The following is a 15,824-nucleotide window of genomic DNA, read 5'->3' as shown; positions in this document are numbered from 1 at the left end:
TGAGCTACACATGTTCCCCATTTGTAGATTCTCATATTTTTATATTGCCGGTGAACCAGATGAATTATTTTATATTTCTGTTAGTCTCTCTAGTCTCCTAGTCTAATTTCTAGATTAGGAATGTCACCTTTTTCTTCAACCGACTGTAAAATAGTCAGAATTAATACGTTTGTAATGCTAAGGTATAGATATATACAGTATATATAGAGAGAGTGGTAGCATCACTAGTGAGTTGGCTGTGCTGCGTGTATCTACAGCCAAGCACGCAGTGTTAGGGCACCAAGCAGTCCCATCCACACTGACGTGCCGTTTAATCTACAGAACTGGCTGCTGCTTATTCCTGACCAAGCACATTGCATCTGGTTTCTGCTGTCTGGTTGCCAAAGCAGAGAGAGGCTGTTTACACAGCTCCAATTAGATGAGCTCAAACATGTTGAACGTGTCTCCACTCCCGGCCGACTCAGCTTGCAGCTCACACAGAGAAAAGACTAAAGGCAGCACAAACATTCGCAGAGTTTGCCAGTACCTCTGGACACTTTCATTTTCTTGGTCCCACACAGTCTGAATGGGCACTGTAGTTGTCAAGTAAAATATAGGACACTGTACTATGAACAGAAGCATAAGCCATGTCATGCTGTGGGACATACTGGGTACTTTTTATGGAAATCTCCAGCAGTGCTGGAAGACATGATAGGGGACAATTGACTTTTTCCCGCTTCACTGAGTTTTTATGTTTCTAGCATAACTATTTCCACTTGGAAATCATCTCTCTGCGCTCGTATATTAATTGTGACACCCCATGCCAATTTGAATAGAAACACACATGGCCGGGTTTATGTTTGCAGTGCAAGTCTGGCTTTGTTGCAGACAAGGTGAGCAGAGGGAAACCTAGATCTGGGTCTTTTAGAAACTTACTTCATAGTCTGCCTTCTCACAGACGCATATACATACAGCCATTCAAACTAAAATGTTGTGGTGCTGTGTATTGAGCAGTATTACACAATCTGAAATCATGACATCCTCTGGGCACCTGAGTCATCAAAGAAGTCAGGTTTCCTAACACTTAAATACTCCTGTTTCCCCGGCTTACACTGCATTCTTTGACCAATCTCTTTTTTTTTTGTCGTGAGTATTAGAAGAGGAAGAGAGGCACAATTGAACTTGATAAATGAAGACTCACATATGGACTACAGCGTTAGCACTCCCACGTGTCAGACAGTTGGCATATAGCACATGTAACCTCTATTTTCGGCAACATGTGCACTCCCTCTTTGTGCCTATCCCAAGGAAATGAATCTTAAAGTACTATCCTTTCACAGCTTTCAAAGTGGTAGATTATATGCACACCTGGGCCTGAAGTGAGGGTGTCTGTTTTTTTTCTTAAGAATCGATGCCCTTGAAGAAATAGAGCGATAAGAGGGAATAGTAACTGATGTGAGCAAATCTGTTTTTATAGAGTGTTAAAACGCTCCTCTGGCCCTTGTGTTTCCGTAGTCTATAAGCCTGATCGAGCGTGGCAACCCATCCCGCAGCCTGGAGCAGGTGTGCCGATGGGCCAACACGCAGCAGCGCCGCGACCCCGACCACGACGAGTACCACGACCACGCCATCTTCCTCACAAGGCAAGATTTTGGTCCCGCAGGTATGCAAGGTACTGTATTTTTCTCGATCGAGGCCTGTGCAGACTGAGTGCTGATATCTGCTTCCGTTCACAAGGGGTTGGCTTCAAGTCTTGCCCAGGTAAGGTCAGTGGAAACTTAAAAAAAAAAAAAGGGGGGGGGGATGCCGCAGCCGAGGTCGAGAACTCGATTGTGCCGACGTCAATTTAGTTTTCCAACACCTTGCTGACTTGACATGGATGCCACCCTGGGTTTGAAAATCCAAATTCATAATGTAAAAGAAGGTTTTTTGGCATGTGGAGAAAAAACAGAAATGCATAAGTGTTTTATTTCATTTATGTAACACTAACTGTTATTTTTGTATTCTTCAACTTTACTTCCACACTGATGGAAATCTAATCAGTCTAATTTGAGTTGTCTTTATGCACAACTGTTTTGTAAAGTTCAGTAAGAACTTGGGTCCACTCACAAATAATCAATGGATGGCTATTACTGTAGCCATGATCATCAGTCCTAATAATACATGTATGTATAAAGAGAAAGAGTTTCATACCATACATGCTATATGAGTTTAGCCTTTGTCTCATGCTGTATTTCTTCTTTTCAGCGCTTCAAAAGTGAGATGATTTTTCACAAAATTTGAAGTGAGCAGCCTAACCACCGCCAGCACACAGCTTTGTGAGAACAGAATGAACAGACATCTTCTGTCATACCGCTCACCGACTTGTGTTATATTTTTAACTTTAAAGCACACGTGTCATGTTTAAAGGACGATCAGGGACTACCTGCTTTGCTTGTCACACCTTCGGATGTTGCCATGGCTCCAGGTGTTGTGTGTTCATAACAGGCCAGTTTCTATGGCAGCTTGTGCCGTGTTGGGCTGGACCCGGTGTCGTGTCTCAGGGTCACGGGCAGACATCGCACCCTCATGCCAGAGTTTTGCTATGAGATGATAGATTCTATATCCAAATATAGACTTTGGGATGGGGGGGAAATGGAGGAAAATCCATACGGTGTGACTGCAAAGCAGATGGGGAAGATTAATCTCAGAATTCATATTCACACATAACATAACGTTAACAACCGTCTTTAAAAATGTGCTGTAAACAATAGCTGTGAATGATATCATGAAGTGTTTGTGATTTGCCATCTGTTACTCACTCATTTCCCATGCAGTATGTTCCATGTTTGAGTTTATCAGCCAGACGACCAGAGACCATCTCTCTCCTCACCATAGAATGACAATTTTGACCGTGGCTTCTGCTGCACTTTCGCTTCAATGTGCAAAGCTCACAATGGCCTCTTCATGGGAATGTCAGCTGCATTCTCCTGCGTCCCTTTTATTTGACTTTCAGATAAAGGGCTACGCTCCACCACTGCTTTCACGTTTTGCTATTTCACTCACAGCGCTGAATAGCATTTTGTCGTTTTCTCAGGATGAATAGAACCATCAACCATTTTTCTCCACTAAGCCATCCAGACCAACACTGGCCTTGTTGGTCACCATCATGACCGTGACATAGCAAATACCATCTATCACTGAAATAACTTGCTGCAGACATTTTTCCAACAACCACCAACATAACCTAGATGCTTTTCAAGAGCTTTTATCATCTGTCTGTTTCTGCATTTTCTGCTTTTTACCTGCATGCCAAAAGTCTTCTGATGGTCAGAAAGCATGAAATTTATCATCCACCAAAAAAAAAAGGCCAGAACGTGCTTCTGAACCAAACCAAATGCGCTAAGCTGAATCGCTGCACATCTCTTGATCGAGTTATGTTTCATTTTTGTGCTTTGCTTATAAGTCTGTTGTATGGGGTAACTGTGTTTTCTATGGATATGCTGGGTTGATCTGTGCTGGGTTTTTATGAAAGGCTTCCAAGCTTGCTGTTTGCCTCGGGGCTTTTTTTTTTTTAAAGTGCATTAAAGAGACATTCAGTACACAAGCTGTCACACAGACAGGTGCTTCAGGCGTTTTCAAAACCCACTCCAGTCACTCAAACTGTTGACAGCATCTGCTGTGTTTTAGCATTGATCATTTCCTACCTTCAAGGAGTTTTATTGTTGACACTGTGGCTGTAATTGTACAGTATGTGGCGTTTCTTTAGTGTAGCCCGAAGACATTTACACACAGTGAATGGCATCTAGCTATGATCACAGACTTCATGTTAATGCAAACCCCATCTTGAACCTACACTGCCCTGTATTATGTTTATGTGATATGTTATTTACAGTTTTCACTTTCATTCAATGATTTATTAGATTCATTCCTATTCTCAGTAGCTCTCCCCGGGGGCTCCGTTAACATAATTACTATTAATTGTGAGAGTGTTGCTGACTAAATCAAACCTATCAAAGTATTTGTAGACATAAATCTGAACTGTGTGTATATAAACAGACTATGTTACAACATAGTAATTCCTGCAATCTCCACTCAAATGAGATTTAATATTTGGGATGGGTCATTGAAACAAATCAATTTATCAGTATAAAATGACTTCTGAGTATCTTCAGTGGTAGCCATTATACAAATTTCTATCCGGCATTCCTCCAGCATTAATATTGCAGCGGCCATCGCAGCCTATTCTTTTTCAAATGTATTAAAGTAGAGCTGGATAGGTTTTCTGACAGCCGCTAGTGAAGCGATTGAGATCTCCACAATGACAACAACTGCGTATTATACGACGCTCTACGTTCAATAATGTGAGAGAGAGTTTCCCGCCGTGATTGTCAGCAGTGCTTAAGAATGTCACGACCTTCAGCCTGGTAGTTCATTATCAGGCCTGTGTGGTCTCTCTGTTGGCCAGGTTATGCTCCAGTGACGGGGATGTGCCACCCACTGAGGAGCTGCACCCTGAACCATGAGGACGGCTTCTCCTCCGCTTTTGTGGTTGCTCATGAAACCGGCCATGTGTGAGTAATGGGATGATGACGAGCGGACTGGCACAGTCTAACTCGGTTGTGCTGCGTCTATTTAAGTCTTAATGTCTACTGACCCATTGTGACAATTGGAAGTGGGGCTTATGCCGTCATTTGGTCTGAGTGGCATTATAGAGGTTGACCCTCGAGTCGTTTGCTGCTGAAAATTCACATCTAGAGCTTTTGCACTTTGGGGTATTTTCATAAAAGATACGTTTGAATCTTCAGCTGTTCTTCAGCATTATACAGTTTGGTCACTTTTCAGTGGTACAGGTAGTGCTCACCATGAGTAGCTCAATAGCACCGCCTATGGTTGAATCTTATGCCAAGAACATAATGTAACATTGCAATTGGCAGTTAAACGTAGATTCATTTAAGTAGTCTTCCTACTTTTGCCAGGACCACTGCATAAGAATTGCAGTCTTTTTCCTCTCATCTGTCTTGTATTTTTACTTTACTGTAGGTAAGAACTAAGCTTTGATTTAGAGTTCCCTATGACATCATTTGCTTTAGTTGCCTCCAATTTCTGTGCAGTAAACTGTCATTATATGTCTGGGTCATCGATGGGTGGGCCTTGTCATCAGGTTAGGAATGGAGCATGACGGCCAAGGGAACCGGTGCGCTGACGAGACCAGTATGGGCAGCATCATGGCACCGCTGGTCCAGGCAGCTTTCCACCGCTATCACTGGTCACGCTGCAGCAAGCAGGAGCTCAATCGATACATCCAGTGCGTGCTCCTTCTCCCATACCAACATTTCTCATTTTCTCCCAGGCCATGTGTATTGTGCGGCTCAATATCTTGTTGATTTTCTTTGAAGTGACTTCTACTCTTGCTGTTTGTTTTTCTGCATTCTTCTAAGACCTTTTGATCTTTACGTGTGCATTTCTCCTATATTTCCATCAGCTCTTATGACTGCCTTCTGGACGATCCTTTCAAACACAAGTGGCCCAAGCTTCCCGAACTCCCTGGAATCAATTATTCGATGGATGAGCAGTGTCGATTTGATTTTGGCGTGGGTTACAAAATGTGTAGCGCTGTAAGTCAATCACCCCAGTGCTATCCCCAAAATATTGATATATCAATGACATTTACACTTTGTGAACAAGACAATAATTGACAATGTTGTCAGCTATTTCGTTGTCAGCTATTTCGTCATCAGCGTTAGACCCCTTTCATCTTCAGTGGATATCATAAAATTGTAATCATATGGCAGTGTAACATTTTAAAACACACACCTCTAGTTAGCTGGGCATAGTGTGATAGCAATGTAAATTCACCAAAGGATGGGTTTTCCTGTAATATGCTATTTCTGCAGCAAGTAAAAAGGCTTGCTGTTTTTTTATGAATGAATTAGTTTGTTTTAATCATCTCATCATACACCTGCAAAAAAAAGCAATACTAACGCCTAAAATGTCTGTTTCCGTATTTAGTTTCGAACTTATGATCCTTGCAAGCAATTGTGGTGCAGCCATCCTGACAACCAGTACTTCTGTAAAACCAAAAAAGGTCCTCCGGTGGACGGAACAGAGTGCGCACCTGGAAAGGTAGGAAATGTCTCAGAATGGACTTTTAATCATAAAATGCTTTTGTACAATAGTGGCAAATTAGTGTTGGACTGTAAATGGCAAGCAGAGGGACAATTGTTCAAAATAGTCCAGTTTCATTAATCTGGATTTTCAGGTCCAGATATATTAACCTTAGTAAAACGCTGATAGTGTATGTAATAACTCGAGTGCTTTTTCCAAATAATGACGGGGTACTCCATCATCTGTGGGACTGATTGTTCTCTTTCTTTCTGTTTCTGTCTGTCTCTCTCCTCTCTTTGTCACATTTTAGTGGTGCTTCAAGGGCCACTGTATCTGGAGATCCAGCCAGCAGCCTCAGGGCCACGATGGGAGTTGGGGCTCCTGGAACAAGTTCGGTTCTTGTTCCAGGACCTGCGGCGGCGGAGTTCGCTCCCGCAGCAGACAGTGCAATAACCCCGCGTGAGTCCTGTGGATGCGAGGAGCAAACTGGGTCAGGGGCGGGCGAGGGATGGAAAAGAGAACACGCAGGCACAAAACAGACTACAAATTCATCGGTCACATGGTTTATATGATCCGTGTGCTGAAGGCATCCATCGACGATAGATGATGATTTAAAGGCGCGAATGCAGAACTGGCTAGCAGCGCCGGTTTTTGATCCAGTCCTGGCTTTATTTAAGTTTGTTTAAACAGAAACTTGGCTTGCGGGAGTTGTACAGTATGTGAGCTATGCATCTGTGAGTCGTGATCAGTAGCGAGGGGCTGGCTGCTTCAAGAAACTACTTCAAGAAACTATTTTATTTTAGCAGTTTAAGACGGCACCAGCAATGTCAGCTACTAAGTTTTCAAACCTGTGGGAATCCTCCATCTAGTCCTACACATGAGGATGGATGATCTGATCGAGAATAGGAGAGCATGGCGTTTAAGCTGTAAAAGGTTACGGAGTTTGTTTTTCTCCATGACAAAGCTGCTCAAATATGGTTTAATAATGTGGAAGCATGTTGTACTAAAGTGGTTCGTGCATTCATGGCAGGAGTTAATCAAGAGTTAATCAGAGATTGTAACAGCTTGAGCACATCAAGTGCTGCTGCCAGGCGTTTTTATGGCTTTGTTTGCCTGTTTGCCTGTCACTCACCAGGCCTGCCTACGGTGGTCGAGATTGCCCCGGCTCTGCTTTCGACTACCAGATGTGCAGCACGGAGGAGTGCGCCGGGCCTTATGAGGACTTCCGCGCTCAGCAGTGTGTCCAGAGGAGCAACAAATACCACAAAAACATCAAGCACACCTGGCTGCCGTACGAGCACCCAGATGGTAAGTCCGTAAAACGCGGCGCAAACTTGGCTCCCGTTTCAAAGGTGCGCGGAGAAGCTTCATGCGAGGCAGGAAATGGACTGGATGACATTTGCAGGGAGCCGAGGCAGCTGCTCGCACGCATATTTCAGCAGAGGTGGGTGACATCCCTCCTCTGTGTCCTGCTGATGTCTATATCAGACATCCAGGAGACAATCGGATGAACTGAGATTTGTGTGTGTGTATGTGTGTGTTTCAGAGGCCCACAAGTGTGAGCTGAGCTGTCAGTCTAAGGAGACCGGAGAGGTGGTGTTCATGAACCAGGTGATGCATGATGGGACACGCTGCAGCTACACAGACCCCTTCAGTGTGTGTGCCCGAGGGGAATGTCTGGTATGTCTCTATTACTATTATTTGTGCACACAAACACACACACACACACACACATACACACACAGATGGATGCGTGTGCATTCTTGTGGGTGTGTTGCTGGCTTGCGATATAATGGGTTTAATCGGCCACATATGTCACACACCTCCTGTCATTCTGCACTGTAGGCCATCTGGTGAAGTCATATTAATAACCTTGAAAAAAAATCCTAAGAGCTGTGTCAGTATAGGTAAATTCTGAAGGCAAGAACAGTGATTTAAGTAAAAAACATCAGTCAGTCAGAACAAATCGCATGTTTATGTTTCAGGTAAACACATGAACTGTGTCTTTAATTACTGATCTTTATGTATGGGTTATGCTGTTTAAGTCTGCTAATGCTAACAGCTGATTTCGGTGCATGTCTCTAAAGGGAAATAATTGGTTAGGTAGAAGGTAGATCTCCTGTGAAGAGATTCCGCTTCTCATTACTGCCCTCTTATCTAGCTGGTGCATTATGATGTAACACATGATCGCTAAAAGCTTTTTATTTTTTTCTTCAAGTGGGAAGTAGGTTTATAAATACCACTGATGAAAGGATGTGCAAAAATACTGACTTCAGAAATACACTGTTACAAAGATATATGATGGCCTTTCTTTGATATACCATACATATTATGAAGTACACAGTAATTAAATACATATGTCAAATAAACAAAAGGAAACGCTGCTCATATACTTACACACAAACACACACACAGTTATGATTTCAAAATATTGTGTCTATGGTATTCACCTTGGATATAAAGTTGAGACATCTTTTGTTATAGGCCAGCCGCTCAGTGTTGTGGCTACATTCCTATTATGTCTGGCTTTGTTTTCAATATGCATCATGTCAAACCAGGCCGTCGGCTCCATACCAGATGTGTTCTCCCATGGCATCATTTCCCACTGAGTAATCTCAGTCAGTATAAAAGTCAGACGGCGCTTTGCCCTTGGTTGATTGACTGCCTTTGCCTTTCCCCCCTCACAGCATGTAGGCTGCGACAAGGAGGTCGGCTCATACAAACAAGAGGACAAATGTGGAGTGTGCGGGGGGGACAACTCCCACTGCCGCACCGTCAAGCTGACTCTCACCAAGACGCCCAAAAAAACAGGTAACAATCAACTGCCCGCAGAGGCTACTGCTTAAAGCTAAAACGATCGAAATCATCTGCTGGCTGTCATTATGTGAGATGGCTATGATTATTTAAAAAGCTGAAATGCAACATGTTCTCATTTGCATTGCTTTTAACCGCAGCCCATATCACACGCCATCAACAAATAAGTCCTCTCACTTGAATCGGAAATAATTGGCTGCCATTGAACTATCATTAACAAGCCGATGTAAGTAAGTACCCAATGATTCAGGAAACGAACCATGGTCTGCTGTGTCACTTTCTCTCCCTAGGCATGCTGAAAATGTTCGACATCCCAGTAGGCGCCCGCCATATTGTTATTGAAGAGAACGAGACGTCCCCTCACATAATTGGTGAGTGTGACCTCACACATCCTGGACCAATTGTACAGACACACAGCATGACTCAAATACATTATTGGTACCACTTAAGAAGTGGTTAGTGTATTGTATTCAGCTTGAGAGCCATGCCGTGAGTTCAATTTCTCAGTTCTTTTTCTTTGTGTATATGTGCGAGTGTGTGTGTGTGTGTGTGTGTGTGTGTGTGTGTCAAAAGTTTGGACACATGCATTTTTTCATTTTTTTTTTACAGTTTTTCACATTTTAGAATAATAGTAAAGACATCAAAACTATGAAATAACACAAATGGAATTATGCAGTGACCCAAAAAGTGTCAAACAAATCAAAACTATCTTATATTTTAGATTCTTTAAAATAGCCGCCCTTTGCCTTGATGGAAAGGCAAAGGCTTTGGAAAGAAACTCATACATAGGCATCAACTTCACTATTTATATTTGTCTAAAAAACAAATTTCAAGCACTTAAGCATAAGCCTTTAGATCAAAATGGCTTTAAGATAATGAAAACCGTCGTACATTCAATCCGGGTGTGTCCAAACTTTTGACTGGAAGTGTAATGAGACAAGGGAATAGACTCAGCAGGCGGGACTGATCAAACAGAGAAACCTGAACACCACAGGCTAACACTGGAAATGTCACATGGTTCGCGTCCCTGAAAGCTCAGCCTCTTTGCTGCATTTGCTACTGGGAAATCAACTAGCATAATATACTGGAATCTATCTTCCCTCCACTATAGTCAACAAATATTGTCAATGGCAGAAACCCATTTTGCACAAGGATGCAAAGAAAAAAAGTTATCCCTTCTTTCCCTGTATTCCATGCTGCTTGACGGTATATTATTGCTGTCAGTGCAGTTATAACACTGCTGTTGAGCCAGAGGTGTTATGATATCCTGATTGCATCTACACTGGCCTTCAATTTGAGCTGAATGTGGCTGAGTAGGTGGACGACACTGTTGTTGAATACATAGAGCTTGGCTACTGTATGTGTCAGATGTAATAAGACTGGAGCTCTAAAGCGCCTTCAGGTATGAGAGAGGAGAGGAAGACTCCTATCTCTCAGCGTACAATAGCTCTCTGTCTGACAGACCGGGGTGAGTCAGGATCACCGTGGCGTCTAGCCAAACCCTCCTCTCCTCTTTTCTCTTCTCCGCTCTGCTCCTCTCTTTCCCTCTCTGGCTTTTATTAGCTCATAGGAAGGAGAGATGACACAGAACTTGGAGTATTACTGCTGGCTTACCACAGTGCCAGACAACATCTCAAAATACACACCCACACTCTCCCAGCTAGGAGGAGAATCTTAAGAAGTTGTTTTGGGGGGGTTGATGCTGCCATCTCTGTTCCAGTTTCGCCGAGATTCCAACGAATGAAAGCAATTTGTGATAAAACGACTTGTTCTTTTTCACCATGCATGCATTAAAAAAACACACTTTCCCCCTTTTTCCCCCTTGTGATTGACAGCTGTTAAGAATCAAGTTACTGGAAGCTTTATACTGAACGCAAAAAGTGAAGACGCCGAGTCAAAGACCTTCATCGAGAACGGGTTAGAGTGGGAGTATTCCATCGGCGGCGAAAAGGAGAGCCTGAAAACAATCGGTCCCCTTCATGAAGGCATTGTAGTGCTGGTGAGTGAACATATGGTTCGACTCAGAGGGACTGGAACCGGATCATTCTTTTTTACTTTGCTGTGTTTTTAAAGAGTTTTAGAGAGTTTGATTGAGAGTTTGATTTCTAATGAAGTCTCCTCGTTCCATTTTGTAGGTCATTCCCCAGGAGGAGGATGCTAAGATCAGCTTGACATATAAGTATATCATCCATGAGGACCTGCTACCAGTCATTACTAACAACAATGTGCTTCTAGCTGAACTGGACACCTATGAGTGGGCACTGAAGAGCTGGTCTCAGTGCTCCAAACCTTGTGGCGGAGGTTAGTGAGTGTATGTGTAAATGACTGTGTGTAATGTGTGTGTGTGTAGGTCCATCACCTATAGCTGGAAGATTCATTATGTACATTTTTTCCATCCCTCAGGCATACAGTACACAAAATATGGATGCAGGAGGAAGAGCGACAGCCGCTTGGTGCATCGCAACTTTTGCGAAACCAGCAAGAAACCCAAACCCATCCGGAAACGCTGCAATATTCACGACTGCAGCCAGCCTGTGTAAGTGCCGTCCACATACTGTATTATCCACACATCCGCATCCCAGTGGCTCATCTGTTCGCATTGTGTCGAGCTGAATGAGCGCTGAATGTGGTAATTATGGTATTTCTTCCACATGTGCATCTTGACATGATTAATTCTCTCCCTGTTGATTAGAGCGAATTACTACTGGGATTTGCTAGTAGAAAGAAATGAAAGGTCAGTGCTAAAGAGGCTGTTGTGCTGACAGGTGGGTGGTGGAAGAGTGGAGTCCCTGCAGTAAGACATGCGGGAAGCTCGGCTACCAGTCCAGGGCGGTGCAGTGCATGCAGGCCCTGCAAAACGGCACCAACAGGCCGGTCCACACCAAGCACTGTACTGAGGACCGTCCAGAGATGAGAAGGGCCTGTAACCACACCATTTGCCCTGCCCAGTGGAGGACAGGGGCGTGGTCTCAGGTGGGTGTGGTGGACCTGGTCCCAAAGACAGTCAGGACTAACTTATTGGCATGTTGGCGATTTGATTTACCAACACTAAAAATTGCCTCCACGAGATGCTGATCCAAGTTAGGAAGCTCATTGTAGTACATGCCAAGTTGTAAAGGTATAGAGGGCTTTTGGGTAGCGTAATGCAGCCTCTGGCGGCCATATTGGAGGTCCTCAGGTCTTGCGGCAACAGTGGCTGTGAATAGCAGTTTGCGTTTCTAAATGTATAACATGGCCGTCTCAAGAGAAATTAACAGACATGGTTAATTTCTCTGCTGTTTTTGACTGGCAACCGATCATTTTGCCACTGATGCATCTGATCATGTATGTGTGTGTGTGTGTGTGTGTGTGTGTGTGTGTGTGTGTGTGTGTGTGTGTGCGTGCATTGGTGGCGTGGCAGTGTTCGGTGAGCTGTGACGAGGGGATTCAGCAAAGACAGGTGGTTTGCAAGGCCAGTGACAACACCATCGGCGAGTGCGAGGGTGACAAACCGGAAACAGTCCTCATTTGCAAACTAAGTCCTTGTCCAGGTAAGATCCAAATGAGAGAGAGAGCTCAGCCACTTGAACCAACCACTGAAGTTATATTTAAAAGGTTTTCAAAGGCTTCTTAGAGCTTGTTCTGCTCAACTCTAATGATGTAAAGTGTCAGTGGGAGGCTGATTCTGCATGAATAAAGGAGCTGAATTCAAGCCACCACTTCATAATGAATGCATAGAACTCACTTTGTAGATCTGGCACAAGGCATTGTGTTTTTCACATGAAGAATTTAGTGAAACGTCTGCTTCATCACTTGCACAGAGCAATAACCTTGTTCTCTAATTAGATGTTTTTAAGCAAGGCAGGACGAGTGCAGCAGTATGTAAAGGATACATCTTTCGTCATAAGATGGTTTTCTAACAGTAATCTAACAAGTAGGTAAAACTGGAATGTTTGGTTCTCTTCTTATCTGATAATTGCCCCATAGGAACCATGACATATTTCAAACCATCAATTTACGTCAACAACAGCATCTTTTAAGCTATTTGAGTTTCACCTTTGTTTTCCCAAATTGTGAAACATTTTGCCATTGCCCCATGATCCCATTCATTTAGACTTAAGTGGTTGACTCAATATTCCTGTTTGTATGATGATTACCAGAGAGCCAAACCAGCTTTTATAACTTCACTTGGTCCCTATCCTCCTCTCAGGACAAACCATCTGAATTCCACAAGAAAATGATCTAAACTATCCCACAAGCACTGTGTCACAATACTGCTCACCTGTGGTGCCTGTCCTCATGTCGCTTCCTCTTCAAAGAGTTGGGAACAACAAAATAGTTGAATGTTTCCCTGCATAGCCAGTGAGTGGAAAATGGAATGGGAGTTGTCAAAAACATGAAAAAGAAGCGCAGTTTGGGCCCCTTGTGCTATAAATAGCACCGAGCTTTATTATAGGTTTCTAACAACACAGCTCTGTTTGTTTTCTTACAGTGGCAAGAGGTTGTCAAGAGCTTTTCTTGGGTCTCGTGGCTCCTGTTTAAAGTCACATTTTCCTACGTTTGACATATTTTGTCCTCTCCTCGCTGTATACGACAGGACAGTCCTCCATGCGTCCTCTCACCATTGAAACAGCGGAGAACTCCACAATAAAGGACGAAGCTGTACACCAAAGGGTTCCTGAAAATCCTGTCCACAAAATCTCTTCAAGTAAGTCAACATGCAATCCTTCTTGAAATGTATGGTAGTGGTCTAAGGTCAAATGTGTACAATACACTGCAAAAAGCATCCATAACATCCTTAACCAGTCATTTAGTCTCATATTCAGCCTTATTTTTCTTAAACCAAGAGAACATTTCTGCCAGTGAGGTGAGATAACTTTTTTCCTATGCAGTTTAACTTGTTTCAGAAATTTTCTTGAAATGAGTGTCAATATCTTGAAACGAGCCAGAATAAGGCAGATCACTGCATCTATCAAGAAAATTACACTTGATTCTTGAAACAAGTTGATTTGCATTGAAAACAAGTGAAATTATCTAATCCCACTGGTATATTATTTTAGGAAAATGACAATTTTAGGACTCAATAATTGTTTAAGATAGAGTGTAGTGGAGCCAATAAAGAAAGGATTGTTTCTGAAATCTTCTTCTTAGAGTATGATGTCTTCTCCACTGTTATTAGATGAGCCATGTCTGGGGGATAAATCCATATTCTGTCAAATGGAAGTCCTAGCCCGCTACTGCTCCATCCCTGGATATAATAAACTTTGTTGTGAGTCTTGCAACAAGAAAGAAATCTTCGCCACGTTTGCCCCAGACCTGCAGAAGACTGCGTTGGCCTCCGTGGAACCTGAGATTTCCACTCAGTATTACCCCACCGGCTCCCCCGACGCTCCCCTGCCCTCCACCACCCAGAGCCCGCCGCAAACCACTAAAGCCGTTGGCAGACGGCCTCGTTCCACCGCCCAGGGGCTGACCGCCACCGCCGCCGTGCAGAACCACGCCTCTGCTGAAGCTTCGCCATCCGCGGGTGCTGTCCCGCCCCAGGGTCCCACCGGCGACTCGTCCCCCGCCGTCAGGAAGGGAGACTCGGACCCGGGGCCTCTTCTACCTCCAGGGCCGCCGCCTCGGCCGACGGCAGACTCCAGCGGAGGTGCCTCTAAAGAGCACAGTCCGAACAGCACTTTAGGCCCAGCCGCTGCCAGGTCAAGAAGGGACGCGTTAGGATCCGAGAGGGACTCGACTCACAGAACCCGGTCCGCTGAGACATGAACAGTGATATTTATCCTGTGAACGTGCTGCTCGGCGATACGGTCCCGCTCATCGGCTCATCCTCGCAGCATCCGACGGACTCACACTATTGCTGCAGATTTTTTTGTTTTTTCCATGCCAGCGGACTTAGACCAGTGATGGTTACCTCAGCAAAACAACAGAGCGATCTCTATGCACTTGCACTGCATCGCTCTGCCCTCTCTGCTTCAAATATGAAATGGAAGAAAAAAATAAATCGTTAAACGAAGGTGCTGTAAACTAAAATGACTACAAGGTATGTTAAAAAAAAATGTGACGACTGCATTGCTACATTTATGTTTTGATCTGTGTACAGTTGTGTAAGCCTGTTTTTCAAGTGCATTAGAACTACTATTGAACTTGTATTGTGAACATGTGAGGCATGGTCAAAATCCATGATGTGGGAGCGGGGCGTCACAAGTTGAAGTGATGTCACCTCTCCTGGCAGGGAGCTTTGTAACCTCGCTGTTCCCGGTGCTTTTATGTGTTGATGTACTTCCCAAATCCAACTTACAGGTGATTTTCCTCACTGGTCAAGAATCATGTCTGTTTGCAAGCCAACCCCACTGTAGCATGCCCTCTGCCTTTGTGGAAGTCAGTCACATATGCTTTAAAAAAAAAAAGATTTAAGAAAAACACACTATGATATTTTTTGTAACTGATATATTTTTCAAATAATATTGTATATAGTGTAAATTTCAGCAGGTTATGACAAGAAAATTAACAACCAGCAATGTAATGGAAAGTATTTTGCAATTGAGAAACGCAGACAAAGCTGTAAGTCTACAGAATGAGGTTGGTCCAGTGTCATGCTGTTCAAGTCGGTGTTACGCCGTTCCTGCATTGCAGTTCATAACATCATTATGTGTATTGTATAGTTCTTGTATATACGTACATGAATGAAAGCTTTAAATGTTAATATTTATTGAATTTTTAAATGGTATGGAGAAAAAAGTAAAATACATGTTTGAAAGAAATGTAAGTCTTATCTTGTTATTTCACTCTTCTCTATTTATTTATTTACCTATTTTATTTATTTAGCATTTATTGTTCAGCTTTTCCTACCTGTTGGATTCCATTTAGAAATATATACATCATGCAATAACTGTATCTCTGTGCATGGCAAACATGTTTCAGCTTGACACCAAAGCCCAGATTCATCAAGTCTTGTGTGTGTG

At 43.3% G+C, this 15,824-nt stretch overlaps 1 protein-coding gene across 3 annotated transcripts in view; it reads left to right on the top strand.

Moving 5' to 3' along the window:
* Positions 1-15,589, top strand: part of LOC139647497 (A disintegrin and metalloproteinase with thrombospondin motifs 3) — a 35,876-nt gene extending 20,287 nt beyond the window's left edge. For 2 of the 3 annotated variants that reach the window (XM_071523399.1, XM_071523401.1), the window contains 17 exons: positions 1,495-1,651; positions 4,427-4,532; positions 5,123-5,266; positions 5,444-5,576; positions 5,971-6,084; positions 6,377-6,525; positions 7,202-7,374; positions 7,613-7,746; positions 8,754-8,877; positions 9,171-9,251; positions 10,716-10,879; positions 11,016-11,181; positions 11,284-11,416; positions 11,646-11,853; positions 12,281-12,410; positions 13,457-13,567; positions 14,039-15,589. In XM_071523399.1, the coding sequence (XP_071379500.1) occupies positions 1,495-1,651; positions 4,427-4,532; positions 5,123-5,266; positions 5,444-5,576; positions 5,971-6,084; positions 6,377-6,525; positions 7,202-7,374; positions 7,613-7,746; positions 8,754-8,877; positions 9,171-9,251; positions 10,716-10,879; positions 11,016-11,181; positions 11,284-11,416; positions 11,646-11,853; positions 12,281-12,410; positions 13,457-13,567; positions 14,039-14,628 (2,817 nt within the window). In that variant the 3' untranslated portion in view covers positions 14,629-15,589. The remainder of the gene's footprint in view (positions 1-1,494; positions 1,652-4,426; positions 4,533-5,122; positions 5,267-5,443; positions 5,577-5,970; positions 6,085-6,376; positions 6,526-7,201; positions 7,375-7,612; positions 7,747-8,753; positions 8,878-9,170; positions 9,252-10,715; positions 10,880-11,015; positions 11,182-11,283; positions 11,417-11,645; positions 11,854-12,280; positions 12,411-13,456; positions 13,568-14,038) is intronic. The other variant, XM_071523400.1, reaches the window with a different exon arrangement.
* Positions 15,590-15,824: the final 235 nt, after the last annotated feature.

Source organism: Centroberyx affinis, unplaced genomic scaffold, assembly GCF_046629955.1.
Source record: "Centroberyx affinis isolate AG114_WGS23_722 - 3 ecotype Tasmania unplaced genomic scaffold, CSIRO-AGI_Caff_v1 ptg001088l_1, whole genome shotgun sequence".
NCBI lineage: Eukaryota > Metazoa > Chordata > Actinopteri > Beryciformes > Berycidae > Centroberyx > Centroberyx affinis.
The sequence above is the reverse complement of the archived record's forward strand: the minus strand, read 5'-3'. Positions and strand labels throughout refer to the sequence as shown.